The sequence below is a fragment of the Hyalella azteca genome, unplaced genomic scaffold (assembly GCF_000764305.2).
Source record: "Hyalella azteca isolate HAZT.00-mixed unplaced genomic scaffold, Hazt_2.0.2 contig8565, whole genome shotgun sequence".
Classification (NCBI taxonomy): Eukaryota; Metazoa; Arthropoda; class Malacostraca; order Amphipoda; family Hyalellidae; genus Hyalella; species Hyalella azteca.
In genome coordinates, this window is record NW_025938654.1 from 2,483 (window position 1) to 30,178 (window position 27,696).

Genomic DNA, 27,696 nt, shown 5'->3' on the forward strand with positions numbered 1-27,696 from the left:
CACCCTGACTCACTTTACTCACCCTGACTCACTTTACTCACCCTGACTCACTTTACTCACCCTAACTCACTTTACTCACTCTGACTCATTTTACTCACCCTGACTCACTGTACTCACCCTGACCCACTTTACTCACCCTGATCCACTTTACTCACCCTGACTCACTTTACTCACCCTGACTCACTTTACTCACCCTGACTCACTTTACTCGCCCTGACTCACTTTAATCACTCTTACTCACTTTACTCACCCTGACTCAGTTTACTCACCCTGACTCACTTTACTCACCCTGACCCACTTTACTCACCCTGACTCACTTTACTCACCCTGACTCACTTTACTCACCGCCCTGACTCACTTTACTCACTCTTACTCACTTTACTCACCCTGACCCACTTTACTCACCCTGACTCACTTTACTCACCCTGACTCACTTTACTCACCCTGACTCACTTTACTCACCCTGACCCACTTTACTCACCCTGATCCACTTTACTCACCCTGGCTGAGTGCATGGGAGACACGCTGCGCTCAGACATGGATGAATAAGTTGAGTCTCTCTTGGTGGTGAGTGAAGACATCCACGCCTTCTGTGAGTGTGGTGAATCACCCAGATTATCTCCCATGCATGACGTCACCACACCGTTGGACCTGCAATATATTGTGTGGTGATTATTGGCCCATCGTGTAGTGATTATCGCCCCGTCGTGTGGTGATTATCGCCCCATTGTGTGGTGATCATATCCCCATCNGCCCCATCGTATGGTGATTATCTCCCCATCGTGTGGTGATTATTGCCCCATCGTGTGGTGATTATTGCCCCATCCTATGGCGATCATATCCCCGTCGTGTGGTGATTATCTCCCGGTGATCATATAGCTGCAATATATCCCTCTCACTTGTCAGTGCAGCTGTTGAGCAGCAGCTGAGGTGCAGCAGCAGGCATCAGCTGCCTCCGCTCCTCTGTTTCCTCGTCTGCGGAAGCGAAAGTAATAATTATTAATTAATTAATTTAACGTAATAACTTTGCATTAACTTTTGTAATAAATATTAATTAATTAATATTTATTACTGCCATTAATGCAGAGTTATTGCGTTAAATTAGATAATTATTATTTATTACAGTAATTAATGCAAACTTATTACGTTTAATTAAATAATTAATATTTATTTAGTTGATCAATGTATAATTATCAAACTCTTTAGCGTCCAGCTGTACATATCTATCGCCTTTGATTTTTTCGTGATTTTTGTTTCCATTTGAAGCTTTTTCCTCCAATTATAATTTGTTATGCGAAAATGAATAAATGAAATTCATTTTCAATGAATAAATTTCAGAAATTTGGTATTTCACACTCAAAAGGTAGCTGGTTGCTAAAAGGTTAATTTCATAACTGAAGATAATTTATATGATTGAATAATTTAATATTATTGAGCCACCATGAATGGTGATTATCAACGGTGACTTATTATATGATATTTTTGATTTTATATGATTATTATATTTTTATTAACAGTCTTCATTAATTACAACATGCAACACTAATAGGAATATATGAATCATCCAAGATAAAAATTACATCAATATTTGTACAAAGTGTCACTCATCTCTTTGAGTGCCGGAACACGTCTCCTTATCAGTACATGTAATATGTAATATTACATTAATAATAATATGTAATATTACATCACATTGCAATATATTATTTCATTTATTTGTATCAAGAAGCGCTATGTTCTCACTAATATTGTATACAATAAATATTTTCTCGCGTAGAAACCAGTAACATAATAAAATTTTGTTATATATAATAAAATATACAATGAATTGATATAAAATATCAAATTGATAAATGAATACAAAATTTATAATTAAATTTTAACTTACTTTTCCTGAGTAATGAGTTGAGAAGACATGGTTGCGCTACTGCGCACACCACCACCACCGCCACCACCACCACCACCACCACACCACCCACCACCACCATGGCTCGGCCTGCTTCACCAAGCACAAGTTCAACCATTATTGTTCTGGTTCTTGTTCTATTACAGTTGTTCTTTTTCAGTTGTTATGCTCCTTCTGCTGTTCTCTTTCCGTTCTCGGTTGTTTTACGGATAAATAACTTGGTTATCTTGAAAATAATCATATTTTCATATTTGAATGTGAATTATAATGAAGATAATCATATTTTTTATATTTGAATGTGAATTATAATGAAGATTTTTATACATGAGTTAAGAGAATCGGGTACTGAATATTAAACATGGTCGTTGTATGGCCGGCCAGACATGTGGCTATATATAAGTTCTAAAGCCATTCAAGGTTCATTCTGAAGAGAAAATATAAATAAATCAATTAACATTTCCTCACCAAGTCAAGTAATAAAATTAAGTTTTACAGTAACACTCCATAACAATTATGCAACGAACTTTTTTAAAGACATTATCGAAAAAATTCCGCGGGAAATACAACCAGGATTTGCATAACATGAATGGGAATAAATTAATAAACTCCATGGTTAACTCATAGCAGGTATTAAAGACCGGCCAAATAAACTCCATGGTTAACTCATAGCAGGCATGAAACACCAGACTAATAAACTACCAGGTTAAGACAGGCAGCAATCGCCGACGCCTAACTATTTATTAATAATAAAAACTTTATCTCAACTCCTACCACCTATGAGACCAGATTCGACCGACCTGAAAATAATCTCATCACCATATAAAAAAGGCTATTAACTTCACCTTCAACATATCGTTCCTTCCTGCACAAATTCATAAATATACAGTACATTTATATATAATCATATATACGTCAACTACACATTTCTTCCGTTCTTAGCCGACATTACATGGAGCGCGCGGAAAAATCATTAACTTCGAGAAATCTCTATAAATAGTTAACAACTTATTGGAAAAGCTTCTCTGAAGACATGCATCTCAACTGAGCACTTTTCTACGTCTTTGAACTATAAATATTGTACCTGGATAAGTTTACTTAAATCACATGTTCACCAAGAATTTAAATGCATAAAAACGACGGAACAAATACATTACATCTTCAGTGAAAAAATTTCGGAGACGAACTCCGTCATCATTTTTCGAGGGCAACTGCAAAAATTTAATTATATACGTTTAAAAATTACTTTTTAAAGACAACACTTCTAAAAAATCCAGTGTCTCCAATGTAAAACATTTACAATGAATTTCTAATTTTAATTTCGAATATTAAAAAATTAATTTTTTAATTATTTTAATGCACAAAGAAATTAAATTTTCAAAATTATTTATTCTGTAAATTGATTCATGCATTGTCTCCGACTTCACGCAAGTCTGCAAAATTTCAGATAGATTGGACAGCTAGAAGTGTGTTAAATATCGATTATAAGATTTGTAGCAGACAGACAAACAGACAAACAAGAAGTGAAGTTAAAGAGAAGTGTTGTAAAAAATACTACTACATGCAATCAGTTAGTGAAATCAGAATATACTCGAAAATTATTACAATCTGCCAGAAGTGCACTACTGAACAGCCGCCATAAGCTCGACGTACAGTGCAGTGGCGGAACTGGTTAATGGTTATACGACCACCCGGTTTTTTCTGAATATTTTTTCTTGCATAAAATAATAATGGATTCTTATTATACGAGGTTGAACTACGTTTAAAAACGGTTTCCAATGCTATTAAAAATAATTTTTCAAAATATATGAGAAGAAATGATGAAATTTAGAAAAACCTAAGTAGAAATGGTTATAAGAACATGAACGGTTTTTCCGTTTTTCTGTCCCATACACTCGTTTTAATAGGCAATCTCACCTCCTTAATTTCACCTTAACTACCTCAATGCATCTTCTTCCCATGCGATTTAACAAATAATCACATAGTCTTTTTAGGAATTTTATCCCATGATCGAAGGATAGCCGTGCTCAGGTCACTCACAGATTGGAACGGGCGCTCATTTTGGTAAACATCTCTCGCCATGATGCCCCATAGGTTTTCAGTGGGGTTTAGTTCAGGGCTAAGCGCTGGTCACGGCAAAAGGGTTATATTCTGCTCTAGGAACCACTTGTTCGCTGGCTTTGAAGTGTTAATCAAAGCATTACCTTAATGGAAAACATATGATCACTCATGTTTCTCATCGGCAAAAAGAAGAAGAAGGTGAAATAGCGTGAGCTTGTATGCCTAGGAATCTTGTCTCCCTTGTAAAATAGCTGGAGTTGATTTTCCCTTTCGGCTAAACGCCTTCCAAACCATGCTGGAACTAACATTAGATTGCCGCTTGGAAAAGAATTCAGGCTCACGGTCCCGGTGGTACCAATGTACCAAAAGCATTGCCATCCATCTGGACCATCAAGATTGAATATTTTTCCACCACTGAAGATAATCCCTCACCGATAAGCACATTTTTTCAGCTAGTATTTCTATAGATTGACAATATGCTTTTGTTTGAGCATAGGGGGCATTTTTCCGCTTCATGTAATTGAATTTCTTCGAGTCATGTAATATCTGACGGATGAGTCGTGCTATCGCATCAACCCCAGGGGCCAATTTTATAGAAGTAGATGTAGCGTCAGTTTTAGAAGCCTGTGAAAACAGTCGCCAAAGATCCCTTTCGGTTAATTCTGGGGCTGGTCCAAGGTGCAATTTTAATCCGTAGCTGTCCGAATTAGCAAAAAATGATTGTAGAACGTGTTTTGAGCGTTTTATTTCTATTGCGATGTCCCGTTGGCTTCTACCACATTTCGCAAAGGCCGAAATCTGCGCCCTCTTGGCCTTTAATTGTGAGTCTTGTCCCCTTTGCCATATTTTTACTTCATAAAAATATAAGTGAGGACACTGAAATATACCAGAAGTACACAAGAAGTACCCAAATGGCGAAAATCAGGATTTTCTTTATGTTGCTGCACTTTTAACGTGAAAAATATTACAGAGAGATACTAAAATGAAGAACGACCCATCATGGTCTTATAACCGTTTCCACCTAGGTTTTTCTAAATTTCATCATTTCTTCTCACATATTTCGTAAAAAAATTTTTTTTTGCTTCGAACAGCGCTGGAGCCGTTTTCAAACGTAGTTTAACTCGTATAAATAGAATCCAGTATTTTAGGGGCAATAAAAAAATATTCTGAAAAAACCGGGTAGTCGTATAGCCTTTCCCGCCACTGTTTATATAGTACACTGCCAAACTCCTCCGGGACCCATCAAAAAAATGAAGCCGGTGTTGCGGTGCTACAACAATTTCTGTTATAATATTGTCATGTGGTCAACTTATTTCTTATTTGTGTTATAGTATTGTCATGTATTCAACTTATTTCTATTTCACTGATGCCTCTGTAATGCCCACTACCTAGACGCTCGATTATCTCAAAGGTTAACAAGCTTATATAGCTTTTGATGGTGTATGGCTGGCGACACTGCATTTTCAAGGCCAAATATTTTCACAGTATTTTGTACAATAGTCCGCAATTATAACAATAGCAACACCATTACAGCAACACCACAGCAACACCATCACCGCAACACCATCACAGCAACACCATCACAGCAACACCACAGCATCACCATCAAAATCATCACTCACCATCCTGTAACGCTGCACTTGAGTCAATAACCGCGTCAGCTGAGACTATGTTTGCGTTTATAGTGCAGGTGCTAGTGCTGGTCATAGTACAGGTGCTAGTGCTGGTCATAGTACAGGTGCTAGTGCTGGTCATGGTACAGGTGCTAGTGCTGGTCATAGTGCAGGTGCTAGTGCTGGTAATAGCACAGGTGCTAGTGCTGGTCATAGTGCAGGTGCTAGTGCTGGTTACAAATGTTATAATATGCACAGAACCTACACCTAGTACATCAGCTAGGTAAACTAGGTGCGGTACTGTTGTAAGAACTAGTACAGATGCGCACGTTTTATGCATGTTAATTCAATTCCTGAATAATGTTTATAATAAGGTTAATGTATTCTAAACAGTAGCAAGCAACATCTGTATCATAACACACGCTGTAAAATACGAGGTCATTCATCACATTCATCACTAATGACATCAAATCAACGACCTCAAACTCGGTCAGAGCGCATTGGTTAACTCCGCATTAATAATAATATTGGAAAGTTTAACGCAATATTAATCAGTCTTACTTTTTACACGCTATCTTTTTAAATTAACTTCAGATTCAACATAATGCGAAATTTTTCAAATTCAACACAACGCGATGGTTTTATGGCAAATATATTTCAACTCACCAATAAAATATCAAATCAAAATTTACTTAAGCTTTTGAAACAATTTAAGCAGAGAAAATGTACAAATTATTAACACATTTAGCAACTGAATTTCATTGTATTGTATTCAGGCATTCACGAGCAGCATGAATCCTTCATGAAAACATTAATTTTAATAAATGGTTGCCGTGTATGTTTAATGTATAATTGTACACACAGCTGTATAAAAATATATGAACAATATAAGGCATACAAGAACAACGTTAATCTTGCTGTCGTTCTACTCATTTAACCTCAGTTAAGTCAACATGCATCACACAGCATCTTCTTCATCATTCATCACGCATTTTCATCACCATCATTCATCACGCTCTCACCCAACCATCATTAATCAACATCACTCAGCTGACAGTGCGCAAACAAAACACTCATTGTGGCATGTGTGGCATGTGTGGCATGAGGGACCTGACTTGCGCCGTGGCGTGTGTGGCATGACGGTCCTGACTTGCGCCATGGCGTGTGTGGCATGACGGTCCTGACTTGCGCCATGGCGTGTGTGGCATGAGGGACCTGACTTGCGCCGTGGCGTGTGTGGCATGACGGNGTGGGAATGAGATGGAGTGGGAATGAGATGGAGTGGGAATGAGATGGAGTGGGAATGAGATGGAGTGGGAATGAGATGGAGTGGGAATGAGATGAAGTGGGAATGAGATGGAGTGGGAATGAAATGGAGCGGGAATGAGATGGGGTGGGAATGAGGGGGAGTGGGAATGAGATGGAGTGGGAATGAGATGGAGTGGGAAGGAGATGGAGAGGGAATGAGATGGAGTGGGAAGGAGATGGAGAAGGAATGAGATGGAGTGGGAATGAGATGGAGTGGGAATGAGATGGAGTGGGAATGACACTGAGTGGGAATGCGAGGAGTGTGAATGCTACGGGGTGGAAATCGAAGAGTGGGAATCAAAAAGTGGGAATGAGGGGGAGTGTGAATGTGACGAATTTGGAATGAGACTGAAGGGGAATGTGATGGCCACTCAGGGAGTGGGAATGGAAGGAGACGAAGGGAATGGGAATGACGGTAATAAGAATTTGTTTTGGGAATGATTGGCATGAGATTTTTGGGAATTGAAGAGGTTGGCGATAAATGTTAGGGATATGAATAGTGAAAATTGTAATTATAGAAATAGCGTGAATGGGAATATATTGAGGATGATAGAATTGGGGATGAAGAAACTGGAATAAAAAGGGAATGATGAATATGAGGATATAGGAATGGAATGGTGCAAAATGGATGAGTAGGAATGTGTGGATGTGTGTGAATCCATCAATGTATTGTTTTATGCATACGTCACTCCTGTACAGGGGGTGGAATGGTGGGGAACAATGATGGGGATTAGACCGAGGGGAATGGAAACGGTGATCAGCTGCAAGGATTCACAAGAATTATGACAAGCGTTTACGACCAGTTCCTACGACGTCATGTTTTTGTATTATACGACGTTGTATTTTGTGTGAAATGCTACGTCGTATATTGTTTGAAATTTTACGTCGTATATTGAGCGTTCAACGACATCACATGTTTGTGTTCTACGACGTCGTATAACTTACGTTGTTCAATGTTCGTTATGAAGTTCGGTTTCCACTCAGAACTTAACGCGCACTTTGAAAATTCAAAATCCATTATCTCCCTAAGAGTGGGGAAAGAGTAGGGAGAAAATGGGGACTGGTCTAGAAAGTTCGACCTTTCCGGGAACTGGGGAGCCTTTCTTGTGAATGGGGAGTGACCTGGGGGTATAGCGCCCCCTTTTCTCTGACATGTGAGGCATCATTATATATTTCTCATATCTTCAGATCTCTGTAGACACCACTCCCCACCTTTACTCCCACTGCCTCTCCACTCCCCACCTTTACTCCCACTGCCTCTCCACTCCCCACCTTTACTCCCACATCACATTATCCCCTTAACAACCCCTCAATATCAGCTCCTCGTTAAACAAATTCTGTGTAAGAGAAGCAATGCAAAATTATTCATATACTTTCAGTATTTCGAGGTCGCATCATCGCCGGCCATATTTTGGCCAGCGAAAACGCGGCTAAGAAAGCCCGCATCATCGGGGCCCTGTGAGATGTGCAGCAACACAAGCAACAACATCCATAAACAGAAAACCACAATAAATAACCACAACCAAACTACCACAACAAAACAACCACAACCAAACAATCACAACCAAACAATCACAACCAAACAACCACAACCAAACAACCACAACAAAACAATCACAACCAAACAACCACAACCAAACAACCACAACAAAACAACCACAAACAAACGACTACAACCAAACAACCGTAACAAAACCCCAATCAAACAACTACAACCACCACCAGAACCAAATAACCAAACACAACCAAACAACCACCACCAGAACCAAACAACCAATCTCACCCAAACAACGACAACCAACAAGCGCACCACCAACAGAAGACGTAAAGGCGAACATTTCATCAGCAGACACGACGCGGCAAGTTTTACGGAGATGGGAAAATCCCTCCACGTAAATCCTGTTCATTGAATCCACGTTAGTCGAATTTATACCAATATTTTTAGTCACTAATTAGGTAATTGAATAAAGCCATCGTATGGCTAACTAATAACTATCACAGTTAAAATATTTTGAAACTGAGACCGCCTCTCTAACGCTCCACTTTCAAGACACGCAAATAAAAATGTGAATTTAGTGAATTTTGACACGAGCCGCGAAGACATTGCACCTGCCCCGGCAATGTGACGGCCTACAAATGATAATCTTCAAGAGACGATATCGATTGCAACGTGACACGGATTACCTTCTCTAAAGTTCACTGAACAATAATGGATAATTCATCACACTTCAAACCGTATTATCATCACAAATGACACAGTTATTGCTCTAATATATTAATTAAAGAGAATGGATGATTCTCTTTAATATCTTAGTTTCGCGGGCCAGCGCGCGGGACCGAGCGCGACCAGACAACCTACTACTCTAAAGGTCTGTCAGGCACTGAAGGCTTGCACAGGTGACGGCGGCGAGACGACCTCTCAACACTCGGTGTTGTCACACGTCTTCGCCTTTATATTCTGTTTTTTTTTTCAGGTAAAAAGTTTTAATTAATATTGTATTCTTATTTTGGTGAATAAATTTGAATATGAGGAGTAACCATTATTCTACGATATCGCTTCAGAGCTAAGGAAGCAGAGACAACTAACCTGTGTCGGTGTTATCTCTGAAGCTTCCGGTCATGTCTGTTCTTCAGGCAGCCGTACGTAAACAGCGTTGTGCGTTAACTCTTGAATATATACTTCCTTTTTACTTCTTTGAAGTTTATTATCCTTGTTAATTAGGCCTCACTGTACATAAAGACTTGCTTCTATCCACTGGTCATAACCTATTTATTTGCATAAACCTATTTTCATAATTGTTGATAATGCTGCAGACTTTCATGTTAGTCACGCTTTTATTTCGTCGCTTACTAAAATTTGAGGCTAGAACTCAAGCTGGTCAAGGTTAGGTTTGTAATATTGAAATTCACGTAAAATACCATCCAGCACCTGAAATTTCTGAGACCTTCTCAATATTTTTAAAGTTCTGGGCACGTAATTCCATGAAATGTATTACTCCTTCCTCGTAGAGTTGTATGACATATAAAATAATAATATTGACGTTTATTCTTGTTAATACAACAAAAAAGTGTATGAATGACTACACTGCAGGTAAAATTTTAGCAAAGTGGTATGATATTACTCAAACTTCGCGCGGTGTTTTCCAGCACTGAACTATTTCGTGCAACTTCCGTGGACTTTTTTTCGCACGACTTGCGCTGACGAAGTCCCGTAGAGTCCCATATGCAAACTTGACCTTGTGAATTGTCGACGAACTACAAGATCAAGTAATTATCAATGAAACTTAGATATTTCAAGCTTTTCTCTACATATTTTTGCAAGCATTACTCTAAAGATAATACACAAGCGGATGTTTAACGTAATTTTTCTGTCAATAACACTTGGGTCGCCTGCACCAGCATAGCACTAGTCGCTTTAAAAAATGTAGCACCTATCAGAAATACAATTTCTGTTGTGAAACTAAAAAATTCATTACTCGTGATTTGGAACGTCCTATAATATTTCCCTTATAAGAAGTACTTTGAAAATACTGAATTTTCAACATAAATACCGATTTACCAGGCTTTTTTTCTTCTTTCAAGTTATTAAATCGCGAATTCCATGTAGCATTGGCATGAAGATTGTCGCGTTGAGTGGATAATTTCAACAATGAGTTCGCAATAAACAATCCAAATTTAAAATTTTGGTACGGATGAATTGTGAAATATAAGTACAATATTAATTGGGCTTGAATGCCCACAATGAAATAAAGTGGGCTTGAAATGAATGAAACAAAGTGAATAGTGGGACTTCAATACAAATTGTGTTCTGATGAGACTTTTATGCTGATAATGGTGGAGAAGTTTACGTCAAATGAATGGAAAATGTCGAAGAATTGCCTTGAAAATTATTGAGAAACGAGTTGGATATAAATTAATAATAAAGTGATAGGTTTAGGGGATGACTGAAAATTGTAAAAAATTAGAAAAAATCCTGGAAAATATATAGGATAAGGAGGAACTTATCTGTATAATATATACAGATAAGTTTTGGAAATGTACAGATAATTGATAAAAAATATATGTATTGAAGAACTTACGCCGCTGTGCGCTTCCTCAAAGAGCAGCTTCAAATAAACACACAAACAAATAAACATAAAATTTCATCATATATCTAGAGCCTAAAGATATATATATCTATCTATATTTGATGGAAAATATATATGGTGAATCTCGTGTGAATCTCGTATCTCGTATGAGAACTGTTATATAATGTTAATGTATGAGAACTGTTATATTAATGTTACCCACCTCAAATGTGACTAAGTGTCCATTTGATCATCGCAAATGATTAAATTTCATATACAGTAATACTATGTCAGTCTATGTGCTCAGTTGTTCCATGAATACACATACACTATAGTTTTTCGTTAATTCGTACCTATTATTAAATATAATCCACTGTACCTATTATTTAAAGCTAAAAGCTAAACTCTAAAGAAGTTCTAAGCAAATATTCTTTTTAACCTAACTTTTTTATAAATCGTGAACGAATGCTGGGAATAAAGTATGGTCTGAACTCACTTGTTAATAAATTTAACTGAATTAAATATATGGGGCCTAAGTTTACTGATGAAAACGAAGCAATGATCATAAATTATTCTGATGATTGATTCTGGTATTGCAATTTCCAGGCTTCTGGGGTGAATTTGCGAGATGAATTTCTAAGACGAATAAAGAGCTATCACTTATAACTTAGTCAATTCGAAACAGTTCGTGGCTTAAAGAAAAATAATTTTATTTATTCAACTAAAACAGTCTTAAAAAATTCAACAACAAAGTTTTTGCTCACAGTATGCTCATGCGCGAGTTGTCAGATATTTTTTTTTTTTTTGTTTGTTTGACGCGCCCGGCGATCGGGAACGCTAAGTTAGTTATTCTTGCAAAGGATACAAAAACATAGCGGCACTTCGCACGTTAATTTAAAATAAAGCGTTAAAAATATAGCAGGGGAGCTATAAAGGAAATCGTAACCAAAAATTCGTCATATATGTGTCGGTACAGTCTTTTGTAGGCCATACCTACGTTTGCTGACCCACAGGCGAACGTATTTACTGATAAAAAGAATAAGTTAATGAAATAAGTGAATCTCTGCCGGCAATTTCCTGCAACATCTCATATTCAGAATATAGTAATATGTTAATATCTTTAAAATATTACTGGTGTTTCCCCTACAACAAAAATGCCTTGATGACCAAACCCAAACATGTGTGCGTTATCTTATTTAATTTTCTTACTGGAATAATAAGCTTCTTGTATCTCATTTTGCCTATAAGGTTTAAGCATGCTTCGTTTTAAAGCTAAGTGTAAAGTAATCCACCTTGGCAAAAACGCTGAACAACAAGGTTACAATATGAGAAGATATTTAGATATTATTGCAACGACAGAGTGATGATGTCGAAGTCGACATTCGAAAAAGATTTAGGAGTTTATGTCGATAATGAGTTGAAATTTTTTAAGCCCAGGTGGGGTAGCCGGGGTAGGGTGGCCCAGTGGGTTAAAGATCAGAGTTCCAAGATTGGCGCAGAGAGGCGCGGGTTCGATCCCAGCTCTGCGCGCCAGTTTCTGGTCAGAATCGGCAAGGAGGAGGTCTCGGACAAATTTACGGCCGGACCCGCGGCCGGTCTCGCGGACGGAAAGGTTTTCTTAGTGTTTTTTTATGGATTTTCTAGTTTTTTTGTGTGTTTTTAGTGGAACCTGTTCCTAACTGGACCTAACCTGCGAGGTTTTCGTTGATTGGCTAGGTTTTTTCTATGTTTGGAGTCCGGCGGCCGCGAGACCAGAATTGGCAACAGGCTATGGGCCTATTTCTTCAGTACCGACACTTCTATTATATTCTATTATAAACAAGTAATGAAACTCGAAATCGCGAGCTTTAAACACTTGTAGCGTATGATATAGTCAATAAAAATCATTTTAAAATGATTATTCGTTCTCGACCAAATGTTGTCAGTCTCAAATTTGCCCCTATAAACAAAGTTTTTGCCGAAAAAAATAAACTTTATCTTTGTTACAGTATAAACAAGTATATTCTTTTAATTACGTGCCGTGCACAGAAATTATTCCTTCTCCCATACCGAGACAGCCAACTTAAGACATCGACCTCTTGACTTCCCGTGTTGCAACTTACAATTCGAGTCGGAAGTAACACGCCTACGAGTAGCGTCATTCGCAGAAATGTCCTTCCAGTGTTTATCTACTTAATTCTTCAATGACGTATGAACATCAGCTGTGTTGCTAAAAGCAACTGTATTTATCCAGGCTAATTAACTACTTATGCCTTAATGATCGTACTTCGTACCTGCTCACAGCTTCGTTGATTTTTCCTTTGTACCTATCGTATTATTTAGTTCGACGTGACTCAGATTCAATTCCTCACACCGCCACGCCATATTGTCCGTATTTCTCATTCTCAATTTACAAAAATGTCTCAAGGTCGGAACCATTCCCACATAAGTTCTTGTTTGAAATGGACCCTCTTCATGTTCAACTTTATATTTTGGGTAAGCATACTAATTTGATAGTCTTGACTCTTGATCTTGAATAAGCAGAATAACCTGTTTTAAAATATAAATGTATGTAGGCCTATTTGGAAGAATAAAACTGATCAAATGTGAAGTGAAGTCCTCCATCAGCATCATGATTTATGGATAAACAGAAACAGATTCACCAATGAACATTAATCATTTGACTCAACAATAGCCTAGGTACTAATTTGATTTTGAATTTTGACAAATAATCTGCAACAGTCCAACAGGCAACAACACAGTCAAGTGAGTGAGTCAACACTGTCACAGACTCACAGTGGTGAGTGTCCACTAATAAAAAAAACATATATTTTATGTAGATTTATATTATATCAGTCCAGACTCCAGACTGGTTGAAAAATATTTTTATCAATCTAATAAATTCATCTATTAAGTTTAATATTTGCTAGCCTAGAAGGCTAAGTCAGTAAGTCTGAGTAAGTCAGACTCGGACACGCTTTGTCCAAACAATTTGCGAATAATTTTCATTTTTTAATATATTTTATCAACCTAGCCTATCTAGGTACCTAGGATTCTATTCTTCATTGATTGATTTTAACTTTTTATTTCCATCAAACTGAATCTTTTTAGCAACATTAAAAATTATTTGTAATAATTAATTAATTAGTGCATGTGCAATTGTGCATTGTGCACAGTGCAATAAGAGTGCATCAGGCCACAAGCCTGGTTCAGCCATCAAATGTCAGTATCAACTTATCAAGTATCATCAGACATCAGGCAGCATAGTGGCAACTGTCTCTTATACACATCTAGATGTGTATAAGAGACAGACCACGGNATGTTTAGCTCGCTACAATTTTTTCGTTTTGCCTTCGTTTGCGAGTTATACGGCTATGAGTATACGGATATTCGTAAACGGCTCGTAGTTAAACCGGCCGGTAGAAAAGCCGGTTGTTCCTTCTATATCTGTATAACTAGCAAACGAAAGCAAAATATAAAATTGTCACGAGCTAAACATCACCGTTGGGAGGTTAGGTATTTATATTCAAAGTTTCGTTGAAATCTATTGAGTAGTTTAGAAAAAATTTTTTGATCGCCGCGAATTGAAGCGACGAATTATCCGGCGATACAGGCCGAATATGAGGGAGTGTGAAATCAAGAATGACGGTGAAATGAAAAAAAACTCGCAAACGAAGGTAAAATCGAAAATTTTTTGAAGTATATTCAAAATTTCGTTCAATTTCAAATTTTCGTTCAAATTATTTGATCACTGCGAATTTCGGCCTTTATCGCAATATAACTCACGAATGAAGGTGAAATTTAAAATTTTTTACGAGCTAAAAATCACCGTTAGGTTCTGATGAATACATGCTCCAAGTTTCATTGAGCTGCGTTCATTAGTTTGGGAGATATTACTTGATAATTGAATTTGGAGACTGGCCGTGAGACCGGCCACGAGTCCGGCCGTAAATTTGCCCAAGACGTCCTAGGTTTCTTGTGCTCAAACAGTTAAAACAGCATAAAAACATATTGGTTCACTAAATGGGGTTCTATTTGTAAAAGACACATTTGTGTTTAACCGTTATCTTCTAAAATTGCAGCGTACTAAATTTCAAGAAAGATGCGTATAATTTTATATGTGTCTGTGGGGGGCGATAGAAATTCACTAGGGAGCCAAAGGGGGCGCCAGCCTGAAAAAGTTTGGGAACCACTGATTTATGCCATGACGACAGTTCACGAAAGGGTTAGGGGTGGGGGAGTTCTTTCACATTTAATATAGGCAGAAATTACTGGCTGGGCACATAAATTGACAACCTGAAGATGCTAATCTTTAGTTACCCGGCTGCTGTTGTGTGGGATGGTCATGGTGCTCATGCAAGCATTCCCACCATCTTTGACTGAATTTCAGCTTTAGTAACATATAGTCTTGTATCCAAGCCACCTTGAATGCCTATTATGAGGCGCTTGGGACTTTGCCGGGCTCTACTGAACATTCACACTTATTGTCACTGCAAACCTATCTCCTCCTACTCCTAGAGTTTTTAAGCTAGAGCAATGAGAGATATGCCGTTTGATTCGCAAATAAAAGATCTAGAGATTGGTTGTAGCTTTTTTTCAATTCATAGTTTTGAAAAAAGGGAGGGGAAATTTGAAAGGGTGGGGGGAGAAATCAAATGTTTTTTCAAAAATGCCCACCAAGCATTGCTCCCTAAAATAAGCATTACAAACTCACCCTTGCAATGTTCTCGCTTACTAGTAAATTTCTACTCGGCTTCAAAATTCTCAATATGGACATATCACAGCTTCAAATTGTAGGTAATGGCACTGGGATTTACATTAGTGCTGGAATGAGACAAGAAAGCACATGGCATTGCTAAGTATGAAAAGCATGAATGTATGAGTTAGAATGCATACTTTGAAGGTTTGAATCCATGGCTTAGAATCCAAACTTGAATGGTTTGAATCCATGAGCTAGAATCCAGGTTAAAATCAGGTAAACAAGGAAGGCAGTAAGGGATGTGCTTACAACCTAGCTTAATTATGTCTTTGTGTAAGAAGGTCATTCTGCTAAAGTTTAAAGAACAAGAAAATAAATAAATTTTAGCCATTTGAGTCAATCTGTTGACAGATTAAAGATTATTGCTGATTAATGATAAGTTTTAATATTGCTGATGAGAATAACTCTCAACTTAAAGAATTCTCATGATGTGACTATCTATTAATGCAATCACTGAAATCTATATAATTATATATTTGTTCTGCTCAGGTGTGTGGGTTGTTGCTGTCCGCAGCAGGTGCGTATGGCATGTACTTCACAGCAGTTGAGTCATGGGATGGCAAAGGCTCCCTTGAGACTGCATACATTGTCATCACGGATCTGTCGGGGGTTCTTCTAGCTCTTGGTGCCATCATTTGGATTGTCTCCTTCTCTGGCTGTGTGGGAGCTCTGCGAGAAAACCTTTGTCTGCTGCGCCTTGTGAGTTACCTTCTCTCTGAGCATTTATATTGCTTGCTATCCATACTATGAGTTCAAAAAACAAAACCTAAAATTGTTGGAAATGAAGTATGATTGATTTTGACAACTTGCCACAAGTTTTATTACCATTTACTGCAATTTAAAACTTTTGTCTGGAAGACTGAGAATCTAATTGCAGAAAAACTTTACATTTGATCGATCTCAAATCCAAAGTTTTTATATATTTTTTTTCAAGAAGCTGTAGAGGGCTCATAAGATTTGATAGGACTAATTATATTCATATGCTCAATTATCAAAATTGTTCTATCTTTGATGGGCTGGTCTTCCTTTTGACTATGGCTGGACATTAATGTATCCTGCTTATAGGTACTTTCCTTTCACACTCACACGAGGCAAAGAATGACCTATTTATATTAAGGCTCTAATCATGTTATCTAACCTAGAGACTGTAAAGGCCAGAAACTGGGATTCTACATTCAAAGGATATTAACAACTCAATGTTAAGGAAGCACAATTTGCTATATTTTTTAAAGCACACCAATTTCTTTGACCATTTTGACTTGGATTCTCTTGCATATTCAAAATGTCTTGCTGCATAGAACAATTAGTACCTACTGTTGATATTCATGATTAAGTGAGGCATGTCATCCCTCAGCATCCCTCAACCACAATTGTGTTGTAAAAATGTAATTTTTTGCAGTATTTCTGGAGCGTGACAATCTTCCTGATCCTGGAGCTGATCATCGCAATAGCCTTCCTCGTATTCCCGTGGAAGTCCCGTGAGATCATGGAGCTGATCTTGTCTGAACGCTTGATAGAAGACTACAGGGAGAGCGACAACACCAAGGACTTGGTCGACACCCTGCAGATGAAGGCAAGTGTTGGGTGGACACCCTGCAGATGAAGGCAAGTGCTGGGTGGACAGCCTGCAGATGAAGGCAAGTGTTGGGTGGACACCCTGCAGATGAAGGCAAGTGTTGGGTGGACACCCTGCAGATGAAGGCAAGTGATGGTAGAAAGTATTCCCCTGCACTCCTCTGTATTCCCGACATTCCAAGAAGGAATGTCGATGCCCGTCTGGCCAATCTCGGTGTGTGTTGTGGACATTTCATAAAGATTGCTTATACAGTAGTGTACGCATTAACAGTATCATTACTAACTTCAACTAGATACGTCTTACATTTTGTAGTGTTGTTATCGCAATACTTCAAAATAAGTAGACTAGTTTTCTTTTCTGATTCGAGACATTACAACAGAATTTACAAAAATTACAATAATTTAAGACATTTTCAATGAAGATTAATTAATGCATGTTATTTAATACTGATGCATCATTTTATCCTGGAAAACATTTATTTTAACCTGGAAACCTCAATTGATAGTGCTACTTGAAGTCTCACATTTGATATTGCGAGATGTGATTGAGATTAGGTTAGAAAGTTGCCTACGTTTCCCGAATTGAACAAATACCATACATTAAAGATCACAGACTTTGTATCCAACTGCGAAGTGTGCATATCATGTGTGTCATATGTTCAGTTTGTGTGTAATCACAGGTTGGGTGTTGCGGGATGACGTCACAAGAATTCATAGTACATTTATACTAAACCATGAATAACAATACCTCAATATAAATTAAAGACTGCCACTCAATATATTTAAATATATGAAAAAATAGAAAAAATCAAATAAATCAAAAAAATAAAAAAAAATCATGATTTTTTTATAAAAAAATCAAGTGATTTAATCACGTGATTTAATCATTTTGATTTAATCATTGCCAACCCTGCATTGTGCTAAAAAAACTTTGATGTGGCAAATATGGGGGAAGCAGCTTTGAAGAGCTATTCCACCTTTGAAGAGCCATGAAGAACTATGCATTTACACGTTTGCTATTTATCTACTGTAGGTGATTATGAAGCATGCACAGTTAGTCTTTCAGTCATGCTAAACCTGTCGTAGACGAGTCTTGGAAAATTATATTGATGGTCATGGAGAGTCATGGAATTTTTTTTTTCTAAATACCAGTACGAACCCTGCAGTACGCATCAACAGTATCATCACTAAATTCAACTAGATAGGTCTTACATGTTGTTGTGTTGTCATTGCAATGCTTCAACATAAGTGACTAGTTTTTTTATGATTTATTTAAAATGTTTCTATTACAACAATTTGAAACATTTTCAATGAAGATTAATTAATGCATGTTAATCAATACTTATCCTTGAAACCTCAATTGATAGTGCCACTTGAAGTCCCACACCTGATGTTGCGAGATGTGAGTGAGATTAGGTTAGAAAGTCACCTACATTTCCCGAATTGAACAAATACCATACATTAAAGATCACACACTTTGTATCCAACTGCGAAGTGTGCGTATCATGTGTGTCATATGTTCAGTTTGTGTGTAATCACAGGTTGGGTGTTGCGGGATGACGTCACAAGGCTACCTGGACTGGAACAACAACGAGTACTTCAACTGCTCTGTGGGCAATCCCAGCCCTGAGCGCTGCGGGGTGCCCCACTCCTGCTGCCTCTCGTGGAGCATGGGCGTCAGTAATGTTATCTGTGTTATCAATCATTTTGTTGCTCTCAGTGTTAGTGACGTGTATGTCTTAGTGTTTGTGAGGTATTTCTCATAACATCAATCAGGTATGAGTAATAGTGTCTGTCACTCTCAGTGTTAGTGACGTGTTTGTGTTAGTGTTTGTGAGGTATTTCTCATAATTTCAATCAGGTATGAGTAATAGTGTCTGTCACTCTCAGTGTTAGTGACGTGTTTGTCTCAGTGTTTGTGATGTATTTCTCATAATCTCAACCATGTATCAGTCATGTAGTGTCAAACAATATCAGTGCCAGAAATTGGCAGGCAGACAGTGTCAGCCTCAAGTACTGTCATGATAAATGGAGACATTGCCACCACTTCAATAAACCATGACAATTTTTACGCAACTATAGATTCCTTGTTTAAATTCATGATATGATGATATTATTAATTATCACGATTATAATGATATTTGGTTATGTGCAGGGACAGCGCGACATGATGTGCGGTTACAACATGCAGAGCCTAAAGGTTGGTCTTTACTTGTACCCGTCTTCTTACTCATGCACAGAACTAATCTAACAATTGTTTCTAGGCTGAAATATAACCTGTGTAATGTTTCAGTGTAATGGTCCCTCTATAGATCCGTAACTAGATAGCTATCTTTTTCAAATTTGTCTTCTTAATATTGTTGAAAATTATATAAAGTCGTTGATATTGCTGCGGGCTTAAAGTAGAATACTGTATGCCCTAGAATCCCAGTTAGTAACGCGTTTATTGTAAAACCGCATAGTGGGTACATAGTAACCATGAAACAAATCCACCATTGATGATGTCATTAATGATGTAAATGATGCAGGAGAGTGAGGTGGTTAATTATGGTGTCATAAATGAAGTAAATGGTGCAGGAGAGTGAGGTACTGTTAGTTATGGTGTCATTAATGATGTAAATGGTGCAGGAGAGTGAGGTACTGTTAATTATGGTGTCATTAATGATGTAAATTATGCAGGAGAGTGAGGTACTGTTAATTATGGTGTTATTAATGATGTAAATGGTGCTGGAGAGTGAGGTACTGTTATTTATGGTGTTATTAATGATGTAAATGGTGCAGGAGAGTGAGGTACTGTTAATTATGGTGTCATTAATGATGTAAATGGTGCAGAAGAGTGAGGTACTGTTAATTATGGTGTTATTAATGATGTAAATGGTGCTGGAGAGTGAGGTACTGTTAATTATGGTGTTATTAATGATGTAAATGGTGCAGGAGAGTGAGGTACTGTTAATTATGGTGTCATTAATGATGTAAATGGTGCAGGAGAGTGAGGTACTGTTAATTATGGTGTTATTAATGATGTAAATGATGCAGGAGAGTGAGGCGTCGGATGTGATCAACACTCGCGGCTGCATGTCAGCCATCATCCAGTTGCTGGAGAACAACCTCTACGTGGCAGCGGGCGTCATCTTTGCCATCACCCTCTTCCAGGTGAGTTCAACACGTGAGTTCAGTTCAACTCGAGAGGTGCATTCAACCTGCAAGTTGAGTTTAACTCAGAAGGTGAATTCAACCCGAAAGGTGAGTTCGATCCGCAAGGTTAGTTCAGCCCGCAAGATGAGTTCAAACCCCTGGATAAATTTTTACCGCCGGTTGTGTTCAACCCAAGCATGCGTTCAACCTACCGAGTGAGTTCAAACCATTGGTGTGTTCACTGTTCAAGCCGCCAAATGTATTCAACTGGTGAATAGTGCACAGCCGTCACAAAGTAGGTGTTATTCATACGTAACGTAGCAGAAAAGAATGACATCGACGTTCAGCAAGCTGCTGTCAACTTCAGAATCTTATGAGCGGGCATTACTTGTACGGGACCATCAAGTTTATTACAATCGTTTGCTCAGGTAGTAATTATTATTACAATGTATTATTTGCGCAGATATACGCGTCATTCATGTGTACAAGTCAACTCAATGTATGATGTTTGTTGCAGATGTACGTGACTCACCAGGCCAAGACGCTGCTGGACCAAATAGAGCTGCAGCGAGCCAGGTGGTACTGACCGTGCAGTCCAGCATTTGTGGTGTAAACAAACACCAATAGTGTAGTGTAGATAGACTCTGGCAGGGTAGTCTACACACTCACAACAACACTCAGTTTGTCGTCAAACACCAACACTCCACCTCGTGTTTGTCGTCAAACACCAACACTCCACCTCGTGCTTGTCGTCAAACACCAACACTCCACCTCGTGCTTGTCACCAAACACCAACCTTCACTCTTCGTTCCGTCGTTGGTCATAAGTTACGACTACGACTTACGGTGGCCGCAAAGAATATATTTTTGTACCTGGACTGAGAATCTCGTATGTTACCGCACTCATCCTTAATTAAAATGGTTGAAATTAATTATAAAGCCTTCAATTTTGGCCAAATGTCGATAGCTAGAACTGCTCATGTTCACCCGACACAAGAATTAGTACAGCTTGTGTTCACAATAACTGGATTTTGTGTTCACAATAACAGTACCTCCGTGGTGTTGTTGTCTTGTGTCCCTCGCTTTTGTGTTCGTAACTATGTGCTGTTCTCGTATTAAGTTATCTATGTATACTTTAAATGTTCGTCTCTGTATCTCTCACGTGCTTGGGCATGTCACTGCTGATTACGTTGCTGCCAATCACGTGCTTGGTTACGTTACTGCCAATCACGTGCTTGGTTACGTTACTGCCAATCACGTGCTTGGTTACGTTACTGCCAATCACGTGCTTGGTTATGTTACTGCCAATCACGTGCTTGTTTACGTTACTGCCAATCACGTGTTTGCCGATGGCACGGAAAGATTGGATCTCACCCTCTTATTCCGAAGCCAACGTCCAATATCGGAACATGAATGTGTATCTTGCAGTAGACTTGTGCCTTCTATCAGTAAATTTTTCATTTCTTTACGTAAGAAAATGTATGTAGTTAAGTATTACACTCAAAGTAATGAGTCATAGTCGAATAAGCCATGCTTTTTTCGCCCATTGCCTGTTTGTGGGTCACGCTGACCCACATATGTTTCATATCTCGTCTTCCATTTATGTGCGGCGTTGATGTCCAAGTGCACTTCTTAATAAACTTTGATAGAAGCTTTCTGTTTTATTCCTTGTTTGGGTAGCGATTTATTGAGTTCTGGGAAACTGATTTATGTCATTGATTTTTATGTGATTGCGTCTGAAGAGTGATTCACTCTTTTCTGTTGTGGGAAATACGTTGTAGAAACAGCCTCTGGTAAGTTATTATGATATTACGTGATTATGCTATGATAGATGCGCAGATGATGGAAATGTAGATCAGTAACAATGAACTTATGAATTAATTATTCCTGTCAAATAATGATGACGCACAACCTAACTATGAAGGTTAGTTGCCCAAGCGAATTAGTTGTCTTGGCTGACTAATTTTCGAAGTATCCCTAGTGTATACTTTATTATCATTCGTAGTGTTTTCTAGAATAATCCTTCAAACCATTTAATTTCCGGCGTCGTAGGGTGCAACAGCTCCATGTCTGCTAACTTCAAACATTTACTACATAGAATATTTCAAATATTTCTACATAGAATGTAGTGAAATAACTACTCGTCGGTTGTGACGCGCGTCTTCCTCGTCTGTCCTGGCTTAGCAGGCCAATCACTTGAACAAGTGGCTGGCACAAATAGAAATGCATCGGGCCTTGTCCGAATAGCTGGTACTTACTGTTCTTGTGTGCATCATCTTGACCCAGTTCGGCTCTTTTCTTCTCGTCTGCTCGACAGGAAAGTTTGTCCTATTTGAACAACATGACTTCGGATGCTCCTCGCTTTTATGGCGTCGTGTGTCTTTTGAGCTAAACTCGAACACTGACACAACTGGTGCTGCAATAACTACTATATAAAACCTTATTAAAACACCATGTCAATAACATTTACTACAGAATCCATTAAAAAACGCATAAAATTTTAGGATAAAAGCATTTATCCAACACGAAGTACGTGGCTCGTGGCTGGCGCTCTCCCAATTGTCAACGGAAAATGTCGGGTATCGCATGTTGATGAAGGATTATCGCGATATTGGGCTAATGGGATAACTCTTGGGTGCAAATGATAGTTTGTTAGTGTCAGGTGAGAAAATTGTCTTACAAGAGTGTTAAGTGATTATTGCGTGAGAGAATTTCGTGTATTCGGGGAGTGATTATTGGTTATTTGGGAGAGTGATTAGGCTTCCCGTGGTTTGGAATCGTTGATTAATTCAATCGAAGTTTCTTGCCAGTGATTAGTTGAATGGTGCAGGAGGATTCATATTATTATTCCATGACCAGTTCACAAATGTATGGAAAAATGTATGGAACATTTATATAATCAATGAATAAAAGCCAAATATAAACGTAGGGGATTGAAATCTAAGAACCGAAGTAAATTGCCTGTTATAGGTAACCATCCCCCAATCTGAGAGAGGTGGACAGTCTACGGGAAATAAAATGTGACAGCCAGCGGTCGGTTGCATCTTCTTTGGTCAAGCTCATTTGATTCCGTATATAAAAAATTTACTTAAAATTTAAAAGCAGAGTAAAGGTCACAAGAGTTCATCATACTGTATCCTTGGCAGGACTTTGCGAGATCTATCATAATTTTATAGATCGTATGTGTAATTTTATGATTAACAACCTGAGCAAGACATAGACTTTTATATGGAAATTTGGTGAATTTGTGTATGTGTGTGTTTTTTTTTTTTTATTTGGGATACCCAGTTACTGCCAATCACGTGCTTGTTTACGTTACTGCCAATCACGTGTTTGCCGATGGCACGGAAAGATTGGATCTCACCCTCTTATTCCGAAGCTAACGTCCAATATCGGAACATGAATGTGTTGTATCTTGCAGTAGTTTTGTGCCTTCTATCAGTAAATTTTTCACGTACATTTCTTTACGTGAGAAAATGTTTGTAGTTTAGTATTACACTCAAAGAAATGAGTCATCGTCGAATAAGCAATGCTTTTTTTTTTCACCCATTGCCTGTAAGTGGGTCACGCTGACACACGTATGTTTCATATCTCGTCTTCCATTTATGTGCGGCGTTGATGTCCAAGTGCACTTCTTAATAAACTTTGATAGAAGCTTTCTGTTTTATTCCTTGTTTGGGTAGCGATTTATTGAGTTCTGGGAAACTGATTTATGTCATTGATTTTTATGTGATTGCGTCTGAAGAGTGATTCACTCTTTTCTGTTGTGGGAAATACGTTGTAGAAACAGCCTCTGGTAAGTTATTAATAATATTACGTGATATATATACGGTAATCATTATTCTGTTCAGGAAAGATTATCATCCGTAAATGCTATACGATAGACATGAGTGAATGCGCAGATGACAGAAATGTTGACCTGTAACAATGAACTTACGAATTAATAATTCATTTCGAAAAATGGCGCCCAACTAAAACTATGAAGGTTAGTTGCCCAGGCGCATGAGTTGTCTTGGATGACTCATCGTCGTAGTATATTTTTGTTTATAATGGTACATACATACGAGGTACTAAATGTGTATCCATGTATATCCATTCGTAGTGTTTTCTAGAATACTCCTTCGAACCATTTCATGTATGGGGCCGTAGGGTGTAATCAGCTCCATGTCTGCTAACTTCAAATAATTTCTACATAAATATTTCGAATATTTTCTACATAGAAAGTAGTGAAATAACTCATTTGTGACTTTGACGCGAGTCTGTCCTGGCTTGGCAGACCAATCACTTGAACAAGTGGCTGCTGGCTGGCACGAATAGAAATGCGTGGGGTCTTGTCCGAATAGCTGGAAACTTGCTATTCTTGTGTGCATCATCTCGACCCAGTTTTAACTAGTTTCCTCTCGTATGCTCGATAGGAAAGTGGGTCCGATTTGGATAACTTCGTATAGCCATAGCGACTTCATGTGCAATAACTACTTCTTGAACATTAGTAAAACACCATGTCAATGGTATTTACTACAGAATTCATTACACAATGTATAAAATCCTATGATAAAAGCACGTTTCCAACACGAAGTACTTGGCTCGTGGCTAGCGTACTCCCAATTGTCAACGGAAAATGTCAGATATCGCTTGTTGATGAAGGACTATCGCGATATTGGGCTATTGGGATAACTCATGTGGGCAAGTGATAGGTAGTCAGTTAGTGTCATGTGAGGAAATTGGCTTATTGGAGTGTCAAGTTAATATTGGGTGAGAGTATTTCGTGTATTCGGGAGAGTGATTATTGGGTATTAGGGGAGTGATTAGGCTGAGCATTTTGTGATTATTTAGTATTGGGTAGGGAATTTCGTATATTTAGGAGAGCGATTATTGATTATTTGGGGGAGTGATCAGACTGAGCATTATGTGAGTGTTTAGGCTTCCCGCGGATTGGAGTTGTTGATTAATTCAATCAAAGTTTCAAACATGTGATTGGTTGAACGGTGGAGATTTATGATTCTTATTATTATTCAATCAGTTCAGAAATGTATGGAACACAAATATAATCAATGAATAAAAGTCGAATTTAAACATAGATAATTAAAATCTAAGTATCGAAGTAAATTCAGGTAACCATCCACTAACCTCAGACGTAACCTTCCACTAACTAACTTAGGTAACCATCCACTAACCATTCTTACAGTCTACGGGGAATGAAATTGCTACAGCCAGTGGTCGGATGGTTCTACTTTGGTTAAAGTTCATTTTATTACATACATCCAAAATTTACTTGAAATTTAAAAGCAGATTAAAGGTCACAAAAGTTCATCATACTGTATCCTTGTCAGGACTTTGCGAGATAAATAATCATAATTTTATAGATCGTATGTAAAATTGTATGATTAACAACCTGAGCAAGACATCAAAACTTTTATATGGAAATTTGGTGAATTTGTGAGTCACTCTCTACTTGTCAGGTGCTTGTCACTCTCTACTTGTCAGGTGCTTGTCACTCTCTACTTGTCAGGTGCTCGTTACTCCTTGTCAAGTGTTTATCACTCATAACCCTTCCTCTTGGCAGGTTTTACGCCCCCCCGGCGCGCGTCTTGGCAAACGGACACAGCTACGGGAAACTTCCCCTCTTGGCCGGTCCGCCAGTCCTCTGATTCATTTTAACGAGTCCAGTTATGATCTACTTAAATAATTTATTATCTACTTAAATAATTTATTATCTACTTAAATAAATAATTATCTATTAATTAGACATATTATCTAATATTATATTTATATTAAGTTATGATTGTGATTCCATTTCAGGATTTCAGTTCATTTTATATTATTTCATCCTTGCATGTTTCTCAGAATAGAAGATTTAAATTAGTTTTTTACAATACATAGTTGTATATTATCGAGCATGTATACCTAGGTTAATTCTGTCCAATGTATCAACGTGCTAAATGTCACCATTAATGTTCAGAAGTGCAAAATATTAACTTAAAGGTTTAAGGTGCAAAATGTCACCCTAAAAATCTAGAGGTGCAAAATATTACTTAAAGGTCTAGAGGTGCAAAATGTCACCCTATCTAGAGGTGCAAAATGTCACCCTATCTAGAGGTGCAAAATGTCACCCTAAAGGTCTAGAGGTGCAAAATGTCACCCCAAACGTCCAGAGGTGTTACATATTCTAAATAATAATTGTGTACATATTATGCACAACTGCTAATCAAGTCTACCTTGTCAGCACCAATTTCTTACAATAACTTTTAATGCTTCTGCTTAATATCGCTGTGATAATTAATTGATAAAAAAATCTGTATTAATGTATGTATGTTGATAGAGTGAATTGTGAATTAGTTCGCAACGTCAGTTCCACAAATTGAATGTATTCAGTTAGAAATTCAATTATACTTCGAGACAAGCCGCAAAATAATCACGCCATAGATTAAAAGTAATGATTTTTGACACGTTATTTTAAAAATTTTATGTAAAAATGTTCTAAATAAACTTGAATCCAATGAATAAGTTGTTTGGCAGAAATCTTTCGCCGCTGTGAACAATTAGTTTGATTTTTTCATAAGACGCACTTTGTTCGAAGCTACACAAAATGAAGGACAAAATCACCAGGTTACATACATTAATATGGAAGCATTTATCTTAACGCAATTTTTGGATACCGACGGCTGTGAAATTGTTCATTAATTTGTCTGTTTCCTTTAATTATTCAAGCAATTTCGTCACCTCTAAGTTGTTTTTTTTTATCTGGAAGTATACCTTAAGTCTTAGGAATTAATGAAAAAATCCGCAGTGACAATTTTTTTTAAAGAAATAATTCTAATGTACAAATAAAGAGTAAGCAAGGCGAAATGTATACCGATTTCATTCCAACCTCGTGTTGATGCAATAAATTGCAGTAGCTCGTGCTACGAATAATGGGACACTATATATATTTGGCAATTAATAATCCTTTCAATAATTGAAGCCCGGTGAAAAATATCTGGGAAAGATTCATAAGTATTTTTACGACAGACATAACTGTTCAAACAATGAATCATCGTCCACCTTCAAAGAAAACAAGGTGCGCCCATAAAACTCTCAAAATATTTGTTCCGCGATCGTTCAATAACTCCATGCACTTAGTCAGGCGTTTACCCACAGCCATCATCGAATTAGAATCGTCATTCTTGGTATATTTGAGCCTGAGGATTATATGGACGTTATTTTTGTGGTTGTAAAGCTGAGAGGGAGCGTGCACGCACAGGACGGCTACAGGAAGACCTCCGTCACGAAAAAGCTTCCGAGTCTTCATCCATTTAAG

The 27,696-nt window shown here is 37.8% G+C and overlaps 2 protein-coding genes across 2 annotated transcripts in view; one reads left to right on the plus strand and one right to left on the minus strand.

The window, feature by feature from the left end:
* The window catches only part of LOC125178283, a gene marked incomplete in the record, with an annotated part of 3,309 nt that extends 1,386 nt beyond the window's left edge, over positions 1-1,923 (minus strand). Inside the window, 3 exon segments of the mRNA XM_047881670.1 lie at positions 501-651; positions 900-975; positions 1,889-1,923. Coding sequence (XP_047737626.1) covers positions 501-651; positions 900-946 — 198 coding nt within the window.
* Positions 1,924-13,045: 11,122 nt separating this feature from the next.
* LOC108664890 (tetraspanin-33-like) lies at positions 13,046-26,084 on the plus strand. Its single transcript, XM_018151584.2, has 8 exons — positions 13,046-13,427; positions 16,180-16,389; positions 17,090-17,263; positions 18,807-18,941; positions 19,421-19,465; positions 20,302-20,418; positions 20,918-20,976; positions 25,963-26,084. The coding sequence occupies exons 1-8, from the start codon at positions 13,350-13,352 to the stop codon at positions 26,045-26,047; spliced, it is 903 nt and encodes a 300-aa protein (XP_018007073.2). The 5' UTR covers positions 13,046-13,349; the 3' UTR covers positions 26,048-26,084.
* The last annotated feature ends 1,612 nt before the right edge of the window (positions 26,085-27,696 follow it).

Coding starts and splice junctions, on each gene's coding strand:
- LOC108664890 (XM_018151584.2), top strand. CDS start 13,350: ATGTCTCAAGGTCGGAACCATTCCCACATAAGTTCTTGTTTGAAATGG. Junction 20,419..20,917: donor TTGCCATCACCCTCTTCCAG/GTGAGTTCAACA, acceptor TGTTTGTTGCAG/ATGTACGTGACTCACCAGGC. Junction 20,977..25,962: donor ATAGAGCTGCAGCGAGCCAG/GTGGTACTGACC, acceptor TCCTCTTGGCAG/GTTTTACGCCCCCCCGGCGC.